We start from the raw sequence: 27449 nt of genomic DNA, 5'->3' as shown, positions 1-27449 counted from the left end.
CGGTTTGGTAAAAAGCTAATTGTTGAAGGTGTTCCGAGTGAGCGTACCATTTCACGACGATACCACTTATTCGACCACATAAGTGCTTTGTTGCCTGCACAGAAATTGAAGGCAAACAGACATGCTGTTGCTGTAATCTTTTCTAGTTGAGTAAACACCTTAATGTAATCTCTAGCCGGTCATGATAGTCATACCATACCCACTCCCAGCCATCTCCCTCCAAATAAATGAACGAGACGTGGCTTGAAAAGGGGGTAAATGTCGACATCCATCGTTTTCGAGGCGACAGATTTTTGCAATCTTCGAACCTTCAAGCATGTTCGTACAAGGATTTAAGACTCTGATCTTGCTTTTTTAGTGAGTTGTCGACCAGGAATCATTGTGATTTGATTTTAAAAGACTGAAATAGGTACTTTATTTCTTGTTTTTTCAGAAAATACCGAATGTTTCATTCATTTACATCATCTCATTATTTATTAAAATACTTGGTATGAATAATGTTATTGCTAGATTAATTAGTTGTACTATCATTAGTTGATAGTAGTAGATTTCGGTCCAAAAAGATGAGTTATCTACAAAAATGGCGGATGTCTATTTTTTTTTAACCTATGTAGCACCTGGCATTTTTTAAATTAAAATCTGCAAAACATGTTATTTAGGGGAAAGTTTAATGTGCGTAAACATATTCGTTAAAGTCTCTCGGCTCAAACAGCATTTAAATGCGAGGTACTTTTCTCGAAACTTAAAAACTCGAAATGCGCCCTTTTCAGAGATAAATACACAAATGCCTGCCTCCGATACACAATAGAAATATCAATTTTTTTTGTTTGAAATGAAGATTACTGAACTTGAAAATTCATTCTTTTATTTTCTTAACAAAATTTGTTTAAAAAATGATCAATTACAAGACTCATATATACCATGAAAGAATACTGAAATATTGCATTTGCAGGTTACTTTTTAACTGATGCAAAACTAAAAACTACGTAACTGTATAGATCTGCATCGTTTTGAACACAAAATTGTGCTATTGATTGCACTTAAAAACTCCTAACTTATTACAATAGTCATGATTCCATTGTAGCACATCTTAAAACAAACCATGGCACTAACAACAAAATTATTCAACAAACGGCAATGATTGATTTAAAGAGTGCTTGAATCTCACTTTTTCCTCAACTCTACAAACTAATATTGCAAGCTCAAGAAATGTTTTAACTGCTCTTGATCTTTTTTGCCTCTGTAAATCTTGCCGGCATTTCAGTCTAAACAAACTTCTTTTAATTTATCAATTTGAAAATCAGATCACAGATAGATGAAACTTTTCTATTAGTAAGTACTGCAGAATTTTAACTGTACAACTCAAGACTTGTCATCGATTAAAGAGGTTGAACTGAATTATAATAATGTCTGAATTCATCCTTGTTGTTTAATTCGAGATCTGATCAATCTGACGAAGAATATAGTAAGCTATAGTGGTGTGAAATCTTCTTTGAGGTTTAATTTTTTCATTCCAATAGCAACTCTGTCGATTCCCTATGATTGATCAACATTTTATTTTTTAAACATAGGCTCAGGGTAACGCAGAGAAATAAAGGATGACTATAGGCATGGAAAAACATAACTTCCTCATTTTTGCATGGATTTAATATAATTTAGTTCCAAATGAAATACCATTTCATTTCCCGCCTACTCTAGCTTAGATCAAATTATCTCCTCCATTTCAATTCCTCGTGAATTTCATTTCAATTATACTAGCCTCTGATAAAAGGAATTATTCACAAAACAATGGCATTGTTCAGAATTTACCGATTAAAAAATTTTAACATATTAGATCAAGAAAATTCACCTGACGTGACCTACTACAGGTGGTATATAAATATACATCAACCTAAATAGCAGAGATTGCAATAAGTTGAGATGCCATCAGTAGATCATCACAAGTTTTGCAACACCGATTTTTTGCAATGTTAGCAGGCTGGAAATTGCAATAAAAGGCGATTCAATTACAATAAAATGTGCATAAGGTGCACAGATTGGCCACTAGACTGGACTGAACATTGAATTACTTATGAGGCATGAAAAAAAGTGGTGCCAGGGGATATTGTATCTATGTTTCACGTCGATATTAGCAAAAAACAGTCCTGGTGCTTTTCTTGACCTAGATGATAACTTTTACTAAGTTTCATTCGAACGCATGACCTTTTTATTTTTGAGTCACTATTGTTTGGAAAAAACAATTTCAATGTTTTTAGCAACAAAGTATCAATTGCCAGGTGATATGACATTAATATTCCCAAACAAAACTGTATCAAAATCCCTTGCAAATGTCGCCTGACAATAATTTCAGGAGATATTACACCCACACTTCCTGAAAATATTCCTGTGCATCTCCTGAGTGAAAATGTTGAGGGACCAGTATTAACAAAAACATCCATTGCAACATTGCCACCGGCCTAATTAAAGAGTGGGTAGCTATTTCAAAAAAATTAAGTACAAGATTTTGAAACACCACTATCCAGACACAACTTTTCCTACTTTCACCATCTATGAGAAACTTTCATCAGATCCTAACAACCAATCTCATGAGTTAATAGCCTATTCATCTTGCCGCAGAACTTTTCTTTTTGTTTAATGATACAAAACATTGTTCTCCTTTGAAAAACTGCCTTGAAAAACTATCTCGTATGATTGGGGGGGATTCTAAATGGTATATTAAGTTACTTCCATTATCCGATACTTATCTTAGAGGCAAAAGAAATTTAGCTATATTTACTGAAATGCCGGAAGGAAAAGGTAATTTTTTGCCAAATTCTTAATACACGTCAAAAATCTACCTGATTAAAGACTGATGTTGTTTCAAAAAAATGAGTACAATGGTATTCTTAACTATTTTGGTAATTTTTCTGAGACAGTCATGAAATAAATCAGTAGAGTTTCAAAAATTTTACAAAACAATTCACTGGGGAAAAAAATAGGATGTTCTCATAATTACATTGACACTGCAGTATTTGAATGTCTCTGAGCAGTGTATGCAAAAACAATATCAATGATGCAGAGTGAATGAAAAAGAGATTGAAGAATGAAAAAAAGTTCCTTACCAGCTGTGAACAATAGGTACATAAAACGCATAATAAAAAAATTCTTCAGAAGATAAAATTTGTGCACTTACATGGAATACTCAAATACATGGTAAATGTACACCGAGTAAAAGCTTACACTGACTTCTTTGGATAAAAATTATATAAAAATATAGATATTTTATTAGATGCATAACAGGTCACAGACAAAAGATAAAAGCTTTAAATGCAAAGGGTTTATAACCGAGAAGAAAGAGGTGTTCATAAGTCTTCCGCGTGTCATCTTGATACTTTGTTCATTTTATGCGTTTTAATGACGCGTGGAGAGCTGGCATGGATCTGAGTGAAGATGCCAGACATACTGGGAAGTAGTGTAATAAGCAGCCCTTCCAATAAGACATAAACCAGTCTCCGATTAAGAACAGGTTCTTGAAACGATGAGAAAACTAACATGATTCCTTGTCGAGATGTCTCGCTCCCAAGGAGATGTTTAAACTCATCTGAAACAGATGATTATCCATTGCCAATTGGAGCTCATACCATTAGAACCAATAAAAGACCCAGAGTCTTAGGTTAAAGCTGTTTTTGAATTAATGAGTATTGAGTGTTGCAATTGAAATATCTTAATTGATGCAAAGGTAAAATAGATATCCATGACCTATGCTGAAATTGTGAAGGTTTAAATAATAATTTAAAAGATCAATTCTTAAAATTCAAAAGGTTGATCACCTCAAATAGACTTTGACTTGATTCTTTACCTCTTTTTCTTGAGTCAAACAAATCAATTCTGAACTTCTTCAATATTCGCATGTTGATCAATTGATGTGGCTCATGATTTGTCAGATGAAATGATTATTCACAGCAAACACATTGATTATATTATTGGTGCCCTCTTTTCTCATAAGAGATCCTATCTCATTCAATTTTTCCCCGATGTCAAAGAACAGGTCGCCATGTGACAATTTAGGCATACTTAATCAATTATGAAATGTTAGATCATTGGGAACGATCAGAATCTTCAAATTGATCTTTCAACAGATCGATTCTTTGTGCCTAATCCTTGAATTGAACCAATTCTCCCCAACTGATTCAGATCAACTCTCCCTGGCCTATTCAGCTCGATTCCCCTTATCTGCTTCTGGTTGATTCTGCAGAAATTGGTTCTTAGCCTGAGAATTGCTGTCTCTATTTTAAGAGAACAGCTTTCCATTTCCGCCAAAATTAAAGAGCAAGAAAAGGTAAATAGGCTCATCACGCTTCATTTTTGATCAAAGAGAATTAGTTCAGCAAAGCTCTGGATTTTTTTTTTTTTTTTTGAAGCAGCACATAAAGTATTGGCTTCGAGTTTGATTATTAAATGCCATCAAAATAAAAGTTTCTGATGACTCAGGAATTGTAAGAGGTGACAATTACTAAAAATTGAATCCATTCTCTTTAAAATAACTACTTATTACCTTAAAAATAGCTCGCACATCATCAAGTTTTGAAATAGAGTGTTTTGGACTCAAATCACTTCTTTTGTTGCAATTGAGGAATACGATAGGAGCAACACTTCAAATTGGTCTTCAGGGAAGCAACCAGTAGTTAATGGAGAAAACAACTATGTTACACAATCAAAACCGCTCAAAGCTACTTACAAACAACATAAAAATTTCTCGGATTTTCAAAAAGCTATAATACATTTCCAATACACTTTCTTTTCCTTTATTCATTCCTTTGATGATTGTGTTAAGAATGTAACTCTAGAAATTTCTGAAAGAAGTACATCAAGGGCCATTTAAAAACTACATAACACTCTAGGGGCTTGGAAGTCGAGGAGCCACTTTCTTTTCACATGTTAAGGAATTGACCTGCATCACAAAAGCGTTACAAGGAGAGAGGGGGTCCAAAATTCCGAAAAAGAGTGATACGTAATTTATGAACACTCATTTAGTTAAGAGATTTCAAGTTGGACAGGAAAAAAAGTTTGAATACTTCATGGTTTCACTAAAGAGAAAAAAAAGAGATAAACAAAAAAAAAAAACTTGTCTTACCTGATAAACTAGCGAGGAGAGCAGCTTTGGCTGAAACTCGAGTCCTCATTTTGGCTGCATCATCTCTAGGAGGAGAAGGTCGTCGTTTCTTGTCATTTGGCCACCACGATTCTCTAAGCAATATGAATATTAAGATGGTGTTAACAGCCCATTTCTCATACAAATTTACAAATGCACACACAGATACATGTTCTCGATCGGGTAAATATCAAAACTCAGGTTGAGCTACCTGATTTGAAAATATCTTGTAAGACAAAAGCTTTAAGATACTTTTCATTTTTCTCTTTTGGTAAGTTTAACTGGTTTCCCAGAAAATATAAATGCCCGATTTCTCCAAAAACATGAAAAATTTTATAAATGGGTGCAATGAGTTTCTTAAGTATTTTATGAAAGATCTGAAGATCGATTCTGTTTGTCAAAGAAGGGGGAAAGAAAAAGAAGAAATCAACAACGGTGGGTTCAATGGCTATTGAACCAATGGTTTTGGGGTATATTATAAGTTATGAATTCATTTCTTTGATTGCTTGGTTTCATTAACTTTATGGTTTTAATTATCGCCCCTCGAGTTGTCTCAAAGTGTTTTTTGATAGCAGTTTGAATGAAGATTTATGAAATTTTATAGGACTAATTATAAATTGTACATTTTGCATGAAATTTTGTAAAAATGGTATTAGTGGCTTGATATTGACACTTACTGAGCTAAAAGAGTATATTTTCTTGTAATTTTGTTGACTTGCATTTATAAAAATGGCATAGCTGGCGCACTATTTGTAAAAAGGACATAATTTATTCTTCACTACTAGAAACGAAGCATGAAAGGCATTAAATAAACATTTGCCCTCCAGAGAAGACGGAAAATGCTTCAATGATTTTGTAGGTGAAAAAGATTCAAGTGATATCACAGTGGGTAAGGATTTACAGGTCAGTGACAGTAGGCTAGATGTTGGCTGAAAAGGTGGTTTATTTCGTAGTTAAGCCTTTCATACACACAATGCCCGATAATCTCTTGCAGCGCTGGCTATATAAGATGCTCTTGTGACTCGTGATTGACTAGTGGATATTGACCTCACCAGAGCTAGATGCTCTTGAGAGTCTTTACCACTGTTCTTTTTTAATCAGTCTTCTCAGATGGATTCCCGAAAGTGATGTGGTTGAAGATGATAATTTTGATTCGGTCAATCTTTTTTTTCCAAATGATGCTTAATTTTCTTTTAATATGTCAATGCAACATTAAAATTAGTCTTTCTCATTCTCTTGCGGTACGACTCCACATATGAAAAAAATCATTTTGCTCAACAATTCATTTACAGGGAACTTTTAGGAGGAAAGGTAGGCAAGCCCATCCATCATCTTTGAAATCATTTTGATAGGGTTACCCCTGAGGATTGCGAAATGAATTAACAAAGGAGCATCTTGGACTCAAAATGACCAATTAAAATCCTTTTCAGTGGGTAACCATGGCAATTGCCAATTAGCCACAAAAGAAGCGGCAGTTTTCCTCATTTTTCTCACCGTTTGCGGGCAGGGGAGAGGGATAGAGGGGATAGATAGCGGAGAGATAGGAGGGAGGAGAAGAGGGAGTTAAGTAAGAGCACCTTCTTCATCGTTTAGGTCCGCAAACTTATTGTGAGCTGAGACCCTTTCTTTTTTTACTTTTTAAAGTAAGCTGCTAAGACAAGCTGGAAACTTGACTTGAAACTTAGACCAGGAGAACATACCGCTTCGGTTGATAAAATAAGCTGTGAAATCTTCATCGCACAACTGATCAGCTACAGAAAATGACTTACTTTAATGTCCTCAGGTACTCTGCAATCTGTTGTGGATCCAATAAAGTTGAAACAAAATCTACAATTTTCTTATTCACTACATCACCCAGCATTGTTCGAAGTATCTGACGCAACAAAATGACAAATCGACGCCGCAACCATTGATTTCGTGATTTTAATTCAAAAATTTCTGTCATGAGGAGGAGTAGTATTCGCAGTGGAATATTTTCATCGGACTAGAACAGAATAAAAAATCAAAAGATCTTTAAATTCATAAAAGTTAATGATCATATATTTGAAATTACAAACTCATTGCGGTAGATGCACGAGTCATTCAGACAGAAAGTTGGTAGTGTAGCTGGTTTTCAGCTTTATGCTGATTTGTAACAGACGTTGGCTACACTACCAACCTTCTGTCTACATTTAATGTTGTATTTACGCTCTAAACTACCTATTTTACCAATAATTCTGCTCATTTTTGAAGAAATCGCAGCAAAGTAAACACGTTTTTCATTTCTCTTTTCCCCAGCAAGAGAGTTATACATATTAAAAATTGAAGATTTTAAATAATTAAAAGAAATAATTGCATCAATTCAGTCTTAATTTTATTTTTCATTCTGAAAAAGTTGTGGAAATATGAGTGGCTTTTCAATCTGTAGACTATAAACAATGTCACAAAATTCTAAAGAAAGCAGAAACAAAAGATAAAGCTAATTTCGAAATTTGAGAATTAATCTTCCTGTTGATACTAGACTTTCCGATACATCACTGCAAAGAAAGATCGGTCCATCTCAAAATTAGCATCTGAAAGGCCAAGGTAAATTATATTTTATTTTTAACAGGCAGATAAATGTGATGATGCTTTCTAATAGTTTTGTGAGGAGTAACCTCCAGCATCATTTTCTTAAAATTGACAATTACATTCTGAATGGCTTTGTCACTTTTTGAAACAAAGGAAAGTCTAGTCTTCAGACTGAAAAATTAAAGGCCATGGTTTGGAGTGGACAAATTCCGCTGTTTTTATGTGCATCATTTGGCCCAACACAAACAATATTGAAAAAATACATTGGTATTAAACGAGTTCAAGTTTGAAAACTACTTCTTAGATTCTTACTCAAGATAGAAACCAAGGGGCAATGAGGAGGGATACAGAGGGATGAAAGGAGAACTGCCTTCCTTAAATGTTGATGAAAACGGTTGAGATACTATTCAGCTGTGTCAAAAAATAAAAAATACATTGGTTCTTTTAAGTTCTTCATATTAAAGTTTCAGCTGTCTTGAAGAAAACTAGGATACACGTACCTCTAAATCGAGGAGAGCTCCTACTTTAGTCGCTTCTTCACAATTTGCATCCGGCCCATTGGTGCTAAAAACTCGGGAAATATTGTCGACAAAACCATCCACCCTGACCATCAAATTATCAGGTACTGTTTTTACAGCTTGACCCATTGTTTTCATTGATTCTTTGAACGGAACCATGACAGTGTCCAACTGGAAAAAATAGAGATAATTCATGAATCAAAAATCATTTGTGATATAATCTGCTATAAGGGGTTTCAGTCAAACAGAAGAAGTGGATACGATGCACCAGTTATCGTGGAAGAACTGTGCTGGAATCCATGACTTGCGGATGGTGCACCATTATAAGCTAAAGTTACCCTAAAAATTTGATGAGCCATTCTGCAGCTGCATCAAAAATATAAAATCGTTTAAATGCAGTGAGTTTTACCAAAAATCATGCCAGTTGGACATATACAGAGAAATAAAGGAAGAAAACTATAAGTGTTATGCTTTACTCAAACTTGTTCCTCAAGTAAAGCAGGGATGTATTAGTCCTTGATAACATTGACAAATTCAATTTTTTGGAAACAGCAGTATCTATTTTTACTTTGTGACAGATATAAAAAGAAATAAGAAACAAGCAGGAAAGCTCTAATGCATTGATATTAAAGAAGTCACGGACTACTGTGACATAAAACGCACAGGATGAAAGGATGCAGTAGAAATACGACATGTGACAGCTAGACAGCCGTTAACATTTATGAGTACATTTCATGCATTGAAAGGCAAAGTGCATCATTAGAGGTGACTTGAAAATCCCCTAAAAAGAGAAGTCAATATGTTCATGACACTGGGGCAAAAGTTGTCCAGTGTGCTGTGGGTCTCCCCTCGTAAAAGGAAAAAAGTAGATAAGTTGCTTACCGTTCTAGTTAGATTACTGTCAGTCACTCTTCGATCATAGGCTCCTTGCTCAAAGAATTCCAGTAAAAGTACTTTCAGCTGCTGTCTGGATGCTAACAATTTGGGTTGTAAGAGGATTTTCAAATAGCTATTCAACATTCTCATACGTTTTTCTAATACCGATCTATCAATGTTATGGAATGCTTTCTTGCTGGGGAATGTTAACTTTCCGAGATCATGGAACTGAAAGTATAAAAAAAATCGTGATAATGGCAGCAAAACTTATGGAGGAACTGGTCCAGAACAACAAGTTTAGCTTAGAATTAGAGCGTTACATTTTTGTCCAACTTTTTTTTCAATTTTGTAAAAAGTAGTAACTTATTACCCCCTGGAGTAGCATCAGACACATGGGAAAAAATTTTACCCAACTTTTTGGCGGCAAAGCAATGGAATGGAGTAATATGGTGATAAATGAACAGTTTCAATTAAATGATTGCAAACATCTCATTATCAGAAACAGCAAGGAATATTCTCATGTATGCCGTAAACGATAATTAACCTTGAAAAATACACTAGTATTACTCATTAGATGCTCAGCATTGTTCATTTGTTTTCTTTTTCTTCTCTTTTTCTTTTTTTTTTCAAACTGTGTGCTCAATGAGCACAGATTTAGATATCCCTTTTCCATTTTGGCCCTTCGCAGATAAGAATAAGTATAGCTTTCACACAGATATAATGATAAAGAAAAATTGATGAACAAACAACACTTACATTGCTGGTGACTTTTTTATGAAGTTCATAAAAATCTGAGTATCTCCTGAAAACGTGCCAATTTTCCTGCTCGCCAATAGTCTGGTAACATTTCACCACAGAGACATCGTAGATACCAAACGTTTTCCCTTTCCCTTGTGCAACACCAGTCTCCACAATTTCTGCTTGTAAAATAAAATCTGCACTACGATTGATTCTAGAAGGAACTGAACTTGTACTCAATGAATCGTCTGACTGAACCATCAAGAAGTCATCTGGCCCTGAAAAATAAAAATTACTTTACAATTATTTGACACGTTTACATTGAAAGACTTCCTCCCTGGTGACCCTGCATTTTTAAATAGAAATGAAAATTTAGTTCTGTTTTAGTTTATTGCAAAAGATCTTGGAAACCACTATACTGTCTAGCTACGGTGAATCATGTCAATGTACATTTTTTAAAAAACATTTAAAGGGCCTAATCCTTCCTTTTAACTAAGGCTCATTTTACTATCAAGTCCCTACTTCTATCAAATCAAGTGTTTCTTCTCATCACGTGCGTCAGTTTCATTGTTGTTACTGCTTGTTTCAAAATGTTCTTGCCACTCTTTTAAAAATTCCCCTTTACTCCTGTCATGGCAATGTTTCGATTCTTGAATTTGCATTTATTTATTTGTAAGGGCTGTACAGCCCGTTTGTAGATGGATAAAAACATAAATGAATAATAGGGCTGTGCGAATAGTGAATTTTCCGAACGAAGCGAATAGCGAATAATTTCGGCAACTATTCGCGAATAGCGAAGCGAATAATGAATAATTTAAGTCAATTATTCACAGCTACGAATAGTAAAACGAATAATTAGAAATGACTTTTTTAAGTGTGAAAATTCGCGAATATTACAAAAGTCGACAAAAAAAATGTGATTAATTTTTTAAGAATTTTCCATTTGCTCATACGCCTGCACAGAAAACAATGAAATGCTATGATAGTAGCCTAGACTGTTAAGAATTTGTTCGAAGATCCCTGGATGCTGACTTGACTGTCCCTGCAGTTACGTATGCATTTCCAGGATTTGAAGGTTACTGCGCGGGCAGTCAAGCAAGTATCGAAGGATCACTAGACACATTTTAGTATTTTATTTTTTTCGGTGTTAATAAAAATGTGTTTATGAACTTTTTTTTTCTATTTCAGACATTTCTGTGTCTTTCAATCCTTAATTTGGGCTCTTTGCTAGTTCCCCCAATCGCAATCGCGCTCGCTGTTCGTAAACTCGGCAAAGTCGGTAAAGATCAAAGGAGATCCGCCATTCGCGATGTCTCGGGTGAAAGCGGAAGCCTTGCGCAGGTCCTCGCAACGTTTCACGATTGCCACTTGGAAATTCGTTATTTTTGATGGCGCGAATATTTGAAAATTCATTCCTCATGACGGCGCAAATATTTGGAAATGTCAGTTCAAAAATTCACTATTTCGCGGCGATGCGATTATTCGCAATTTGCGAATAGTACGCGAGGCGGACGAAGCAAATAGTCGGAATTGCGAGTATTTGCACAGCCCTAATGAATAAATATATAAATAAATAGAATATAAATATTTTTGAGTGTTCAGAACTTCCCAACACCGCATTGCTATAAAGTTTCATAAAAGTTCCTCCCCCCCAAAAATAGTGCTTGCACATGGTGGCATACATAACTTCTGTTTAGTTTTTTTCAGGGTAAAAATTACTTTCTTTGCCAACTGAGCTGAGCCATCCAAGTTTTGACAACGATTCTGCTATAAAGCAGAATTGGTGTAAAATTTCCTTATAGGTACAATCATTACACAAGAAAAATGCACAGAGTTTCAAGTGAGGGTGTTTTCTGGTTTTGAAGATTGGATAATTTGCTGTGATATGAAAAGTAAAGTGAACACTTTGAGCAGAATGTAGTAACTTGAGAGTATCTTTCAGAAAGATATTGGCCTCAAAACTTACCAAATTCTTTGATGGAATCAAATGGCAAAGAGGCAACACTTGTATTATCTGAAAGACTGGTGGAATCTGAAGAAAGGAGATCTTCTTCCTTATGGTGGAATAACTCAAGGTCTGAGAGGAGTTTGATGTATGACTGACTCCCACGGAAACCATTCAGGTAATTTTCATCAGTCTGAAAATCAGGGGGAAAAAATAGTTAAAAAACAGAAATTAAGTACAACTCAAGTACCTGGAGCTATATGGGTCTGTCCCAAACTTTTGCTATAGTCCAGTCAATAGAGCACATATAGGGGCTAAGTAGAGACAATTTCTGAGGAAACTTTCTGATATACTATTCCTATGTATTTTTCATCGCTGAATCCGAATTTCATATTTGCGAAAAGATCTGAGGCGAGCCAAAGCCGCCATCTTGAAAAAATGGCCGAAATTTGCGTTTTTCGGCCAAAAAAACGGAAATAACTCGTATATTATGGAAATTACGGCAAAAGTAGTTATTTTCTAAATTAAAGTACATAAAATTTCCATTAAAACGAGTCCAAGATGGTTAAGATCGGATGATAACAAATGCCGTTACAGCGTTGCAAAGTTTCAGGCAATTATTGAAGTTAGGCAATTTTCGTAACTCTCCCTGCAAAAAGAGAGCTTTCAAGGCAATTAATCATTAAATCGTAGTAAGTGTAAGTATGAATGATAAAAGGAGTGCAGTTTTGAGTTCTTGACTTTCAAGAACGGCAGTGGATAATGGGGGGGGGGGGGGGTCCGTATAAGCGCAGCTGCAGGGTCCTCCGTTCCTCCCCCATTTTCATGGCCCGGGTGCGGCCGGTCGGCCTTCGTTCTCCGGGTTAGAAGTTCAATTTGAGTTGTAAAGGATGTTGTTCCAATGAAACCTCTCTTATTATTTCGGCACATACCTGTTAATAAAAAATCAGCTGAGGAACTTCAACATTTTTTGTCGAACTCTCACCCTATACCGTTTTGTTGACCTTAGCAGACGGCATGTGTATCCCACATTTTATGGTATGTTTTTTACATTTACACCGTGTGTAGATAAAATTGATGACAAGAATCCTACGTATATCATAAATGTCCGTATTTTGCTCCATCGAGTGATTTGGAGACAAAATGAGGATTTTCATCAAGATGCAACAACCATGTGTATTCCGCTAATTCTGTGATCGTTTTCGGCGGCTATCCCAAGGATATTACAAGATGCAGCTCGAAAACACCTGGAAGATGGCGAAGAGGATAAGCTTCATCAGTGGAAATAAAATTCCATAAAAGTATGGTCCCAGTAACATCACAAGCAAATTTTCTGAAAAACGGCGAAAACAAATCCTGTTTGATCCAAAGGCTCATGAAACGTTTCAGGGCTGAGAGCATGTCTGTATTTCGAGCAGAAGAAGTCACTGACACAATCAAAGTTTCAAAGGCTTTGAAAATTGCAAAACAGGGCGAAATTGCTGTAATTGTAGGAAAAGATATTGACCTCCTTGTCCTCCTTACAGCTCAGTCAAGTAACGTCAAAAATGCTTTCCCTCTAAAATCAGGCAAAGGTGAGACTCCTTAAATACTTTTCAACCGAGGCAGCCTTGAAAATGGAGTGAAAGCCGAACACATACCGTTCATTCATGTCATTAGTGGGAGTGACACAACATCATCACTTAACATCATCACTCTTCAGGCAAATCAAAGTTAAATTTTTAGCAAACCCTGGGGAACAACTCAGCTTTAATAAGTGAACCAGCAGCTCAGATGCTTAAAAAATCAGGCTCAAAGCAAGAAGAAATTTCTAAAGCAGGAAAATAAATTATTACTCCGGTTATATGGTTTCAAGGGTGAGCAGAGAAAACTTTGGCTGAATTTAGGTATGAAAGCTATGTTCCGACTTTTTTCCACAATGTACAAAATCTCGCTTGTCTTCCACCTTCAGAGGACGCTGCCACATTTCATGCTCCTATCCTCAAATACATAGCAATGGATGAGCATCAAGAAATACGCGTGTGACAGGGGGTGGAAGAATAGCAAAAATGGCCTCATCCCCATAGGGTAGGCATTACCTTTAAAATCCCGCTACGGGCGAAATTTTAAGCAAGATCTCATGCAAGTACATTGAAGAAAGTCGCGGCGCCCGCGGTTTTCGGAAGAAAGGCCTTAATTGCAGTCTTGTTGGCGGGTATTGCCATGGCTCGTGCGAAAATAGTCAATAACACGCACTTTCAATGGAAGGAGAAGGAGATGACGTAGATGATCCAGAAGACACTGAATGTTTGGACAATGACTATGAAATGCAGAGAAGTGATGAGATTGACAAGTGGATGAAACAAGAGGCAGTGGGGCGCAGAGGGAGCCATGACACGGTGTAAATGCATTATAAAATGTGGACATTGTAGCTTTACTCATGACATCTGCTGCGGTAAATAGCAAGAGTGGATAGGGTGGAAGTTCGTGCGACTAAAAATTTTGAAGCTCCTCATCTGATTTTTTAATGATAAGTATGCACCGAAATAATATGAGAGGGTTTATTGGAACAACATCGTTTTCAATTCAAATTAAACTCCTCATACTACTGATTGGATCACAGCGCAGCGGTCGGCGCGCTTAAACTTAACGGACTCAAAAGTTTGACCTACTATATTTTTGACATAAGCTAGCAGTGCCTGTCTCTTTGGCTCGGTGGCAGCTAATGTTGTAATCAGCGAATATACCTTTACGTAGGCACATCAAGTTTATGTCCGGATAGGGCGTCTGTGGAGGACAGGAAAACTAATAACTGGAGAAAGAAGGCCGACCGGCCGCACCCGGGCCATGAAAATGGGGGAGGAACGGAGGACCCTGCAGCTGCGCTTATACGGACCCCCCCCCCCCCCCATTATCCACTGCCGTTCTTGAAAGTCAAGAACTCAAAACTGCACTCCTTTTATCATTCATACTTACACTTACTACGATTTAATGATTAATTGCCTTGAAAGCTCTCTTTTTGCAGGGAGAGTTACGAAAATTGCCTAACTTCAATAATTGCCTGAAACTTTGCAACGCTGTAACGGCATTTGTTATCATCCGATCTTAACCATCTTGGACTCGTTTTAATGGAAATTTTATGTACTTTAATTTAGAAAATAACTACTTTTGCCGTAATTTCCATAATATACGAGTTATTTCCGTTTTTTGGCCGAAAAAACGCAAATTTCGGCCATTTTTTCAAGATGGCGGCTTTGGCTCGCCTCAGATCTTTTCGCAAATATGAAATTCGGATTCAGCGATGAAAAATACATAGGAATAGTATATCAAAAAGTTTCCTCAGAAATTGTCTCTACTTTACCCCCTATTGACTGGACTACTAGGGCAAACAGGAGAGTTTTTTCTAACGAGATATTGTTGAGAGATCATGATGAGTGCATGGGGAAAGTCCAAAATTAAATCCTAACTTCAAATGTACATAAAAAATGTGTGCATCATTGAACATCCAGCTACAAAAAATGTGCTATGGTAAGAAGTTAGTCCTGTGGCGACAAGGCCTACAACAATGCGCACAAATCCATTCAGTCTTTGAAATCTTTCCTAACCTCGCACTGAAAAAGACTTCCCAGCCATAATATTCTCTAGATTAGGCGTTATCAGACAAAAACTAGTTTTTGTAAATGGAAACTGAGCTAGGTGGACAACATTGTGAAACTGGCAACCAGTAAAAAACTCTGTTGAGACTCTTTCTTTTGTCCCCTTGCAGAATAGTTGTATGTATTTATGTAATATTTTATTCAGCTTTACGCTGAACTTTTTACGCACCTTGGCTAAAAAACTCCAACATCCCGTAATATCTTATGTATAGATTTGGTACATCCTGATAAAGGTTTCAGGCTGCACATCATTAAGATTGATAAAATGTAAGCTATTTGAAAAAGATAAGCCTTTTTAAATGGTCATCTCTCGATGTCCCTAGGAAACTTACTTGTAGCTCTTTCAAGATTGCTGCTTGCACATTATCAAACCAAGTTTCGTCTGGTGGCTGTGAGCAAATCTTCGCCCATAACTGCTCTACCAAGACTGGATCAATCTTCAATTTTGTAGATGCCTGAAAATTAATCAAATAAATTTTAGTCTTTGGAATGTAATCTGCATGAAAGTTTTATAATAACAGGAAACAAAGAAGTTACGATAAATTCCATGACAACTGAAAAAATGCAACAACAAAACAAACAAGAAACTATGAAAATATGAAATTAAACTTAGACGTTTCTTCAGACGTCTCAAACTGACAGGAAAAATATTGGCTGGTGATGGAAACAAATGAGAATGATAAAGTGTGAAAAAATTGAACGAAATGACCTAAAAATGCTGTATTGAGTAATTGGAAACACTCATTTTCTCCTGTATTGCTCCATGATGTGAGGCTGAAGAGGTAAAAGGAAACAGCGATGACAGGATTTTGGTTTGTAATTAAAATTAGAGCAAAGGAAAACAATATCTCTCAGCACAATATAACTTGATATGCCCTGATGAAGAAAGCCATGAACACAAAATAGGGATGGACGATTATCAAATTTCAATGCGATTGTTCAAAAATTTGAAACTTTTCCATTGCGATTATTGCGAATATTTGAGAAATCGAATCTTGCGATTTCTAAAACTTTGGAAGCGAATATTCGAATATTTTTGATTATTGCTTCGATTTTTTATTTTTTTGAACCAAGGAACATGGTACTGTTATTGATAGAGATCAATGACACTTTTAACTAAGACCGTAAGTCATCCCCGTGTGGAGTTGTGGACGAGTTTTAATTAATAACGAGATTGCCTAACTCGAGGGATGGACGTTATCGAATTCAAATGCGATTATTCGAATATTCGAAACTTTTCCATTGCGATTATTGAGATTATTTGAGAAATCGAATCTTGCGATTTCAAATACTTTGGAAGCAAATATTCCAATGTGATGCGATTATCTCGGTGCCGATAATTCGAATATCAGATATTCGATTATCTAAATACTCGACCATCCCTACACAAAATGCACTTTTCCCTGGAACTGTACAATCACGAAAGTTAATTGCAATCAAAATTAATTTTTTTTTAATCATAATGGTAATCGAATAGAGAAATTAAGTGTAGTTAATTTGACTTAGGAAACATCTGAACTACCAGCTGCATTTTGGATTTGTAATTCCCACCATTTTTACAGTAGTGCGTCACTAGCCTCGAATGTTAAAAACTCGTGTTAAATATGTTAACATCCCATTAAAATAGCTCTAACATGCGTGTGGCTGCTGGCCACAGTTTAAGGTAGAAACTTCAGCTTTGGGACAATGCATTCAGGGCATATATTTCTAATTCTAACCATTAGGTGGATTCTTTGGGAAAAATAGAAATTTCAGTCTTTTGATCCAAATACTAAAGAATGTTCAAGCCAAAAATAGTCTTCCGCAATCTTCAAATAAAGTTGAAAGCACTGTTTCCATTTTGCAACCGATTTCAGGGTATCGACATCAATGTGTAAAGAGTCAGTAGCCCTCCCGTCAAAGTTTTGAAACTTGCTGTTTCCGGTTCCCTCCGCCAACAGCGCGCAGGCGCAGGAACCCAAAAACACAAGTCTGGCCTTCCACCATTCTCGTCTTGACCTCATCTTAGAAACCGCGTCTCGTGATGTAAGTCCTTTTTGAAATCAGCCCTTCGGGGCTGAATTATCGTTTTACCCCTAGTTTTAGTACATAGTGATAGTGTGTGATCTCGTGTGGAGGTTGGGCGGTTGAGTTGGGTTCCTTCCAACTCCGTGTGTTCTCTTTTCGCTGTTTCACTCTTCACCCTTCCGCAACTCCGGTCCCATGAGGCGGCTTTTCCCCTAGCGGGAAAAGTTGACCTTTACAAATGGTTAATTGGCATGGAGCTGTGGTTTTTAAACAACTTCAGTTTTTTCAAACACTGCAACCTTTTCAGTAATTACAGTAACAGGGAACTTACACTTTCTGAGAGAAACTGAGTGAATATGCTGGAGGCAGCTTCTCTTATATGATTGCAAATTTGCTCTTCATCTTGTGATACGGTCTCAGATTTGAGATCAGATGTTGCCTCTGTGCCACTCAAGTCTTGTCCAATCTCAGCATTATTTAGTTGCACCATCTTGATAAGTTTTATGTCAGACAGCTGCTGCTCTGCCGAAGTGCGCCAACCTAACAAGTGGACTAATTGTTAGAAGAAGGTTGCAGAACTTATCTACCTCTTTAAAGAGCTTGACAGGTCTAAGGGCTTTAATTTTACTGAAGTTACGAAAACTTGGTGATCCCAACAGGAGGAGGCATGAAAATAATGAGCATACAGACCTTCATGATTTTGAAATATGAGTTTAAGGATCATCTTGAATAGAAGCACTCCACTTATCTCATCTACTTCTCTCAGCTTCCACTCTTGACCATGGATTTTGACTGAATTTATTGGTGTGGAAAGTACACCAAATTAGTGCATCAGAGTGAAAGCAAACCTAATATCTTTTGCCTTATGTACAATCCAATCAAGTGATGAGAGGGTTGCCAAGCTTCAGGAATCAAAAGTGTAAATGAATAACACAGCACCCAAAACAAGCATATGAAACTGCTTGAACCCTTGCATTATTAGGTTAGATTCTGAGAACAAATGCCTCACATAGTGACCTTATGTAAGTGGAAAATTCTCTGTCATTTTTTAATATTTCTGTGGTATAGAAGTATTTAATCAGTTTCTGCCAAAATATAGGGGCGTCTGTTTATATTCTTGAATGTAAAAATTTTTCTTGTGAGAGGCACATCCAATTTTTTTTTAAAGTAAGAAACAATATAGAGTTACTGGGATTTGGTTTCAGAATATTGGATGCTTCATGCTTTGAAAACATGTTCACAAAAATGGTGAACAGGACAAGAGATGATAAAAAAAAATGAAAAAGAGGGTTACCTTCAATGTTTAACAGGAAGAAAAGATAAGAGCCTGCTCCAATCGATGACATGTAGTCGATGAAATATGTGAGCGCAACATTATTTTTTAAAATAACATCTAATGGTAACGAAAACATCCGTGGGTTGGCACTTAGTTTTGGAACCTCGGAATGTGAGGAGGGTAACTCTGATTTAAAGGAAACAAAAAAAAACAGTAATTAAGTTTAGGATATTATGTTAATTTTTGTTAGAAATCAGATGATGGGTCTCTAATAAGAAAAAGATATTATTCTCACCATGAACTGAAACCTCGAGAATGAGGGCAAAAGGAAATTTGGATGAAGTCATAGTATTCTGAGTAACAAATGATGCACTTAAAACAAATTGTTCCTAAAGTAATCCTCCTGAGGTGAGTTGCATTTTTGGGACCCTTTATGATCCTCAGACTAGGATGAAATGCTTCATTACCCTCTCTCCTAGCTCTCTCTCCCCCAAGGGCTCCCACCGTCCAAACTTTTGATTGGACCCCTCCGATTTGAATGTTTTTAAAACATGTTTTGATACAACTAAGATTTTTGCGGATCTGCTGAAAGGCGTTAAATCAAGGTTTTACTTTAATCTTTTTCAGATGAAAACTAAAAAAAGTGGCACCTTGAAACTCCTTTTGTGCCTCCATCACATTATTAAACAAATACTCAGGATTTTAAGCCAGCATGTTGCTTAGTATTCTGATAAATAAATTAGAAATAAGACTACATTTTGCACTTAACAAATATAATTTCTGGCTTGGTTTCGAAACAACATATTTACAATTATTTTCCCTATGCACATAAGTGTTTTCATGGATGAGCCAAATATTGCAGTTTCTGATCGCAAAATGTAGCCCAAACATAGTGCTCACTCAAAGGCTCTACATTGCTGTCACGTCTGGTCAGGCAAATAACCACTTCCAACGTTATAGAAAAAGTTTCTGACCATATTACATGAACTTATGACTAAGCATTCGTTACCTGGAACGCACAGTTGCTCTTTCTGTAACTGAGACACTCTTTCATCAATAGTGCGATCTCTGTACATCAAGTTGTTCAATACGTTTCTCAACACATAACCAGCCTCTCCATCAGCTTCGCAAGATTTCTTGGACAAAAGAAACAGTCGATTGAATTACCATTTCTACTTTAGAAGATACATAACTTTAGGTAGTATCCTTTGATATGATTGCTGTGCAGCACTTAATAGCATCACCATTAAACATAATTCCACTATCTGGCAACTACAGGATCAAAGGACAACTGAACTGAACTGTAAGAAATTAAGCACTGCAATACATGTTTATTTGTTTACACTTAATGAGAGCTTCGTAGCTGCTAGAGACTAGCAGAGACTATCTTCATGGAAAACAAAAAAAGGAAACCATGTTGATTGTATGTATACCAGAGCACTACCGACATAGAACTTAATTAACTTTAAAATAAACAAAATACATAAACCACCAATGTGAAACCAATTGATATAGAATATAGGAACTAAAATATACAAAAAATGGTAAAAAATACATCAACATAAAGTGTACACCTGTAAATTGATGAGGATAATTAAATCATTGAAAAATGAAAAAATTTACCAGATCTGCAATCTCCTTGGTAAGCATCTCTTTCGTAGCATGCAGTTCATCGATGTTATCTGTGGTGCGTAGAATTGTTAGAAAATTATCACTAGATACAGGAAACCGCTTGCACTGAAAAAGAAAATGATAGAAACGGATGATAGAAAATGACATCCCTGAATGGAGATTTACTGTCTGGCATCAGGGTCGAAAATTTCAGATTACCAAGGGGGGAATTCAGCTAGGGTCAACATTTTCTTGTTTAACATTGTTCGTGTGGGAAAGACATGAATATTGGAGAAAAAAATTGGCAGTTACAGATGTCAGCTAATTAGCCTTTTCCTACTCCAAAACTTATAAAAAAAAGTGTTGGACTTCAAATTCAGTGCCCCTGCAGTGAAAAAGGTGACTTTCCACTTTAGTGGATTGCTTGATTCACCGGATTTTTTGGCGGTTAATGACAAAACCAGTAAATTGAGCTTGTGCTGTATTACCTTGTGGGCACAAAAGTTTTCAGGTTGTTTCAACGAGTATTAATAATAGTTCGATGATATCATTTATTAAGGTCCCTCAAGATAAGATAAGTAAAATGAAAAGAGGAATTGAACAGAACTTACCACAAATACGACTATTTGATTGATGAAATCTGGGTCAGATAGTTTTGAAACTAACGGTAATAACACAGCATTGACTAGAATTTCTCGGGTCAGTAACCTGACGGTCTGACAATTATAATCCTCTTCAGGAGCAAACAGCTCTAATATTTTCTCAGACACCTGTTGTAGGTAGCCTGGAATAAAGAATTTCCAAATCAAACTCCACAGTTCATGCAATTTAAATTATGTTTTTCTCTGAACTATGTATTCAGATAAAAACAGATTACTATTGATTCATTACTTAAAAAATTAAAGTATATTAAATTGAGGACATTACACGCTTTAAATAAATAAAGGGAGACTGATTCATGCATGAGGAGGAAACAAAACACAAAACATTGTAACCCATGTTGCATGGCTGGTTTCCTTCGAGCGCTTAAAAATATGAGGTTTTAGAGAATCTGAAATTAGCTTCTGCTTTGAGGTGAGTCACTTTATTAGATAGTGCTGAGTGTTAAAATAGAGAAGTCCCAAAAATTTAATGCATAAAATTCGAATGAAAACAAAAATCAATTATTGCCACCATAAAATTAAGGATATTTGGGATTGAACTGACCAAGTTTGATCACTAAGGCAAAGCAACTAATGGAGCTAAGAAGTCAAAATTACTTGTGAAACAGACGCAAAGAGTCAACATTTTCTTGCTTTTCCAGTTTCAACATTCTATAAGCCAGAGTAGTATACATGTTACGGTCAATGTGAGGGAATGGGGAAGTGTATGTCATTGGCCGGCCAATGTTGACCGTGGCCGGGCGTTTCGGCCGAAGATGTCATTGGCCGGCCAATGACGTCAATGGCCAGCGATTTTGGGAAATGTTTTCTTAACAATAAAACCGTCACATATTGACCGGCCGCTGATGTCACTGGCCGGCCAATGTACTGTTTGGCCGAGGGGTGACGGCCAATGTTGGATCTGTTATCATTTATCAATTGAACGTGAGAGAGTTGAGTGACCAAGCGGCAACCGCGTCACCGTGTATCCTGCAATGCCGGGTGATGATAAGTCTCAAAAATTAAAACTCAACGTTGCTTCTTGAAATAATTATTACAGCTGTGGGATAAAAAAAAAAAAAAAAAAAAACGAAAAAAAAAATGCTCCAATTTTTAAAGTCGAAAGAAATGTAAAATAAATAAAAAAAAAACCTTCTAAAAAATAAATCAAACAGCTGTAGTAATTACACATTCACTCATTTGTTTCCTCTCATGTGGTATGTTTTCAGTTTTACGGTGTTTTATAATGTGAACGAACAATGGCCGTCAGTCATTGGCCACTGTCATCATCGGCCGGCCATTGTTCACCTCGCGGTGAAAATGTTAACAGTGACCGGGCTTTTTGGCCGATGACATGATTGGCCGGCCAATCATGTCAATGGCCCTCGATTTCGGCCGATGCTATCATTGGCCGGTCAGTGACAGCATCGGCCGGCCCCCTAACATTGACCGTAACATACATATTAATAAACTGAAAATTACCTTTTTCACTTTGTTCATCCAAACAAATATGATCCCGACAAACTTGGTTCTGTTCCATCATCAGTTCAAGATCAAAAAAAATTGACTCCAACTCTGGACACTTACATGTGTCATGATACTTGGTTTTCATTTTTGTTCTGGCTTGACGAAAAAGTCGCAGGTGAGATGCAGCATCATCAACAAGACGAGCTGTGAAGTACGGTGTCCAATCGATCTCACTTACTCGACTGGCAATTCTTGTTAAAGTCCTTTAAATATGAAACGCTGACAATTAGATGATCAATTATCATTATATGCAACACACTTGGTGAAAGTGATCTTAATAAAATGGTAGGGGGAGCCAATAAGTGATTTTGGATTGAAAATTTTGAGAGATTGATTCTATAAATCTTGAAGAATCATTTGAGCTAGGTTTCACTTAAAAAGTAAAATTAGAATAGCTCTACGCCACAGGAAAAGGTACCTTGGGGTAGAATGAAAAATTTTTTTTTTTTGCAACAAGGTAGATTTTGGCTAGGACACCAAAAATGCCTCTTGGCATTAAAATAACACTGAAAAAATTTTACCCACATTTCAAAAGGAATTAAAAAGGAAAAAGAAATAAAGAATGCAGAAGAAATTATAAAGCAGTTTCTGGAAACCAACTTGTCTTCAATGATCATGGAATATAATGCCTCACACTTATGATAAGCATTGCAGTTCTAGAGATTGTTGTAAAGCTAATTTTATATCGAATACTCTGTTCATAATTCCAGCTGTTTCAAAGCCCTTATATTTGATCAAAGAACCATGTCCTGAGGCTACAGATAGCTTTCTATTAGTTGAGTAGAGAGCTCCCCAAGATAAACTTCCCATTCTTGAAAATCAAAAGCCAGAAAATAATAGTAACGTTCAAAAAGTAACTACCATAGAAGTAATCATTGGCCTCCACTAAGGTGTCACCAGCGTACAAGAAATTTTAATTTCTGTTGTGACACAGAGGGCCTTGCTTGCAGGCATTTCAGTTTGGTTGTTAGTAATGTCCCGATCAACACTTACAAGATCACTAGCAGAGTGAGGTACAAAAAAAGACATGCTACCACGCTCTCCATGAAAATTTTGTGGCTAATTATTAACCCTCACACACTGCTTATTTCAGAGAAAATGATTTTCCATGGCAATGACATCATAACTTTTATTCCAGAAAAACAGTGGCCATCAACTTATCAGAATCCTACTAACCTGTTGATACATAGACGCAGTGCTGCAGGGAACTCTGAGTCTGTGCTAATGTTATCATACCATGAATGGACATAATCACGCATAACAAGACTGATGATATCATCTAGTTCCTTGTCAATTACAAACTGCCCTGTGATTGGTTTGTTCGATCGCCTGGGTGATTTTTTCTTGAAAGATTCTAATAATTCCTAGAGATAAAATAAATTAATTATGATAAGAACAATGAACTGTGAAGTGGTAAGGTTGATCCCTTTATAGTAATTTATTATATCAGTATACAATGGTGTATTTAAGATTTAAACATTTACAGAAGTTTTTCCTGCTTACTAGTAGAGAAATGCGCTTTTATTATCAGTTCCTGTTCATGTAAATCTATTTCCAGCGAGACTGTCTAAATGAGAATGAAGCGAGATGGTGTAGTGTTCTGTCTTACGACCTCTAAGCGCTAGGTGCATTGTATATCGAGTACAGATTTTCATCTGTCCTTGGCTACAGAAAAAAAGTGTGTACCTCTGAAATTGGCGGTTTGGAGACAGCGAAACTATCAAATATATACTAAACAACTGGACAAGATCCGACTTTAGGCATGATGACACACTTTTTATCTTCAAGTTTAAAGTAGAACCTGATTTTGGAAGCTAACATTAATGACAGTAATTCCCAACCAAGTTATTGATGCTTTTATCCAGCAATAATTGTGAACAATTTAAATTTCCTGCTTACAAGAGAAATCAGCATGTACGTAAATCAAATCCCACAATACAATGGTTTCAGCAGGCTTTGTAATCATGTAGTGTTTCTTCCCTGCCCAGAGTTGTTCCAAGTACAACAGTTAAGTCAAAGATTGAGGTTGCTGTATTTTTGGTAGAGACTGTCTTAGTAACATTTAGTGTGCAATTTAACTCAAGTAGATAATCGTTTTTATATGAGCAAGGAGTTTGAATCTATGCATCAAAAAACAATCAAACGTTAATATTAGATATTTTTATCCCAGGAATTGGGTGCTACATGAAATAGAGAAGAGGAAGCACACATCAGGATTCTTAAATTTATACCTCGTCTGGTTGTCTGTTCTGTTCTTATATGGCTCTTAATTAATAAAGAAGGAGAGAATTAAAACATGGGTAAACAAGGCTAAAACATTAAAAACACGAAAAGGCAGGATGTTTTGAACTGTTACCAGCTCATTTTCAGCTGCAAATAAACACAAAAAACAAGTAAAAAATTGAGTGGCGACCTCTCTCAAAGACCACCACTCACTCCAACCACTCTCAGAGTGGTTACATGATGACGGCTGGGGTCAGGTCCCCACTCAATTTTTCACTTGTTTTTTGTGTTTTTTTGCAGCTGAAAATGAGCTTGTAACAGCTCGAAACATTCTGCCTTATAGTTTTTTTAATGTTTTAGCCTTGTTTACCCATGTTTTAATTCTCTCCTTCTTTATTTGTATATTCGGGCTATATTTTTGTGCTTTATCACTCTTAATGAATGGGTACTTATTCCTATTTTGTTAAAAAAAAAAAAAAAAAAAAAAAAAAAAAAAAAAAAAATACTTAAAGACACAAAAAAAAAAAAAAAAAAACACTTTGAGGAAAAATGAACCCTGGAAAAGGCATACTCACTTGATCACAGCCTTCAATTGGAAACAATGCACCATTAGAAGAATAGGAGGTACTATATTGCCGTCTTGAGTAGGAGTCCATTTTTTCTTCTACGAATATATAAGTCATCCCAAGAGCACTAAAAATAAAATAGGTGTATTAAAACTCAACCGAAAAAAGGATTAAAAAATATACGAAGACTAAGTTGAAGCACTGAGTACATTCTGTTTTTTTTGTAAACACTTTTTGTAACGAAAACAAAAATCAGAATTAAAATGAAAAAGAACCAACCCGGTTCAAAAGAGTAAGGAAAAATTAAGGAGAAAAAATTAAGCAAATAAGAATCATACCTACACCTGAACTTTCATTTAATAGTTTGAAAACCGCTGATATGTTTTGTAGGACTTGCATGATTTTATCCTCAGAGATATTTAAATTTTTAAGACTCGAATGTGGTAATTTGGGAAGAAGCAAATTCAAGTTGCATATGTAATGTGACAAGCTGAACGTTGCCCAATTTCATTGAAAAATTTAATTTTTTGTGAAAGGATGGTTGTACTAATGCACTTAGAAAGTTTGAGGGATCTCCACAATGGTACAAGGTGTACTCTCTGATATTTTCAAGAAACCTGTATAGTTATCTTATGTGAAGAAGAAAACTGTCCGATAAAATTTTGCAACAGCTTGAATTCTTTACTTCAGCTTCTCAAAAAAACTGAACAGATCTTACCCAACAACAAAAAGAATAGCTCCTAAAAGGACTAAAAAGCAGTAGAAGGCTCCAAACGTGGATACGCAGAGAGCTGCTGTAAGCCCAAGCCACCCAAGTTTCTTGCCAAAGCTCATCTGTAACAACAGAAACATATCATGTTCAAGATGTCTGAAAATATTGTAGTCCAAAAAAGATGGATTTGTTTGCTGACTGACTTGGGGTTTCATAATTAAAGGTGACGGCAGATAAATTGCAAATCATTTACTTTCGGTTTGCTAGCACCAACAAGTGCCAACGACGAATTCGGGCCTCTATGCAATGCGGCGTTCGCTACTATCTACCTTGAAACCATCAGTCTCATGATTGTAGGTATCATCAAAAATACTTATCCATTATGATTTGCAACTTTAATGTGGTTGCGATTTCTGTGTGGCTACAAATTAAGGTGTTAAAAGGTTTGAAAGTATTAAAAAACTTATCTAAGCTTGTGTTCTTGCTTCTGAGAGTCAGATGCTTTCATGTGGAGTGGTGATGCAAAAATACTTGCAAACCAAAAGTAAACAACCGTCAACTTAGCTGACGACACCTCTAACTAGACTGAACCATTTTCAAATCCCCAACTGAGTCTCATTTCCTCCAGGGGAAACTGATCAAAATGTATTTTGGCAGTTTTATTGGAATGATTGAAGGAAAATTTTAACAGGAAGTGTTGGTTGATATTCCTTTCAAAATTAAACGCAAGTGGAGACATTTAACATGGTCTGAAAAATCCATTCCCCTACCAATATCATGGATTTCTATAGACCATATTCTGCCAGCATGAAAACATTTATCTTACAAACTCTACCGTAAAATAGCAACAAGTGTGATACCCAGTGACTGATGTGACAGTAATTTCACTTGAGTCCGCACTGTTTTCAGCAGAATGAGAAAAGGAAAATACCAATACATGCCTTAAGAATCTTCACTGGACTGTGGGCAGAAATAAAAACGGAATTTCTTATGAAGCAAATGCTGGTTATCAAATAACATTCTTGCGTTGGAGCTGATCAGTATGACTACGTCTCCGCCGTTTCGGAGTCATTTCGTTCTTCTCCATTGACTCGAATTCAACACACACATTAAGAGCAATTCCTTGTGATAGCTCATAAAAACTGGTCTCAAGGTAAACGAAAGAAAAGTGACAAGATCATCGGGAGCCGATAAAAACAGGAAAATATAACTGCACTTTAGTACTTCACTGATTCGTATAGCTAGGAGTTGAGGCGATGGCTGAAAGGGCGTCTGACAAGACGCATTCGCGTTTCGCGTAATAGTAAACAAAAATATGGACGAAGAAATTAGAAAACAGTGATAACAGATTGAGAAGAAACAACGACTGTCATATTTTGGGGCGCCAATTCCATTTTGGGGGAGGGGCGCCGTAGGGCGCCAGGGGCGCCCACTTTTTCAGGTCTTGAGTCATATTGGCGTGATTCCTTCCTTTTCATTGGCTAATGAGTCGA

The 27449-nt window shown here is 36.2% G+C and overlaps 1 protein-coding gene across 1 annotated transcript; it reads right to left on the bottom strand.

Moving 5' to 3' along the window:
• Positions 1 to 848: 848 nt before the first annotated feature.
• snz (sorting nexin snazarus) lies at positions 849 to 27405 on the bottom strand. Its single transcript, XM_019057489.2, has 18 exons — positions 26898 to 27405; positions 25963 to 26078; positions 25254 to 25371; positions 23632 to 23819; positions 22411 to 22658; positions 20899 to 21071; positions 20300 to 20413; positions 19686 to 19812; positions 18695 to 18862; positions 17732 to 17940; positions 15726 to 15848; positions 11780 to 11951; positions 9832 to 10091; positions 9082 to 9303; positions 8182 to 8370; positions 6901 to 7115; positions 5114 to 5226; positions 849 to 3580 (listed from the first exon to the last, which is right to left on the bottom strand). The coding sequence occupies exons 2-18, from the start codon at positions 26076 to 26078 to the stop codon at positions 3360 to 3362; spliced, it is 2976 nt and encodes a 991-aa protein (XP_018913034.2). The 5' UTR covers positions 26898 to 27405; the 3' UTR covers positions 849 to 3359.
• Positions 27406 to 27449: the final 44 nt, after the last annotated feature.

This window comes from Bemisia tabaci, chromosome 1 (genome assembly GCF_918797505.1).
Source record: "Bemisia tabaci chromosome 1, PGI_BMITA_v3".
Classification (NCBI taxonomy): Eukaryota; Metazoa; Arthropoda; class Insecta; order Hemiptera; family Aleyrodidae; genus Bemisia; species Bemisia tabaci.
This window is presented reverse-complemented; position numbering and strand designations above follow the sequence as displayed.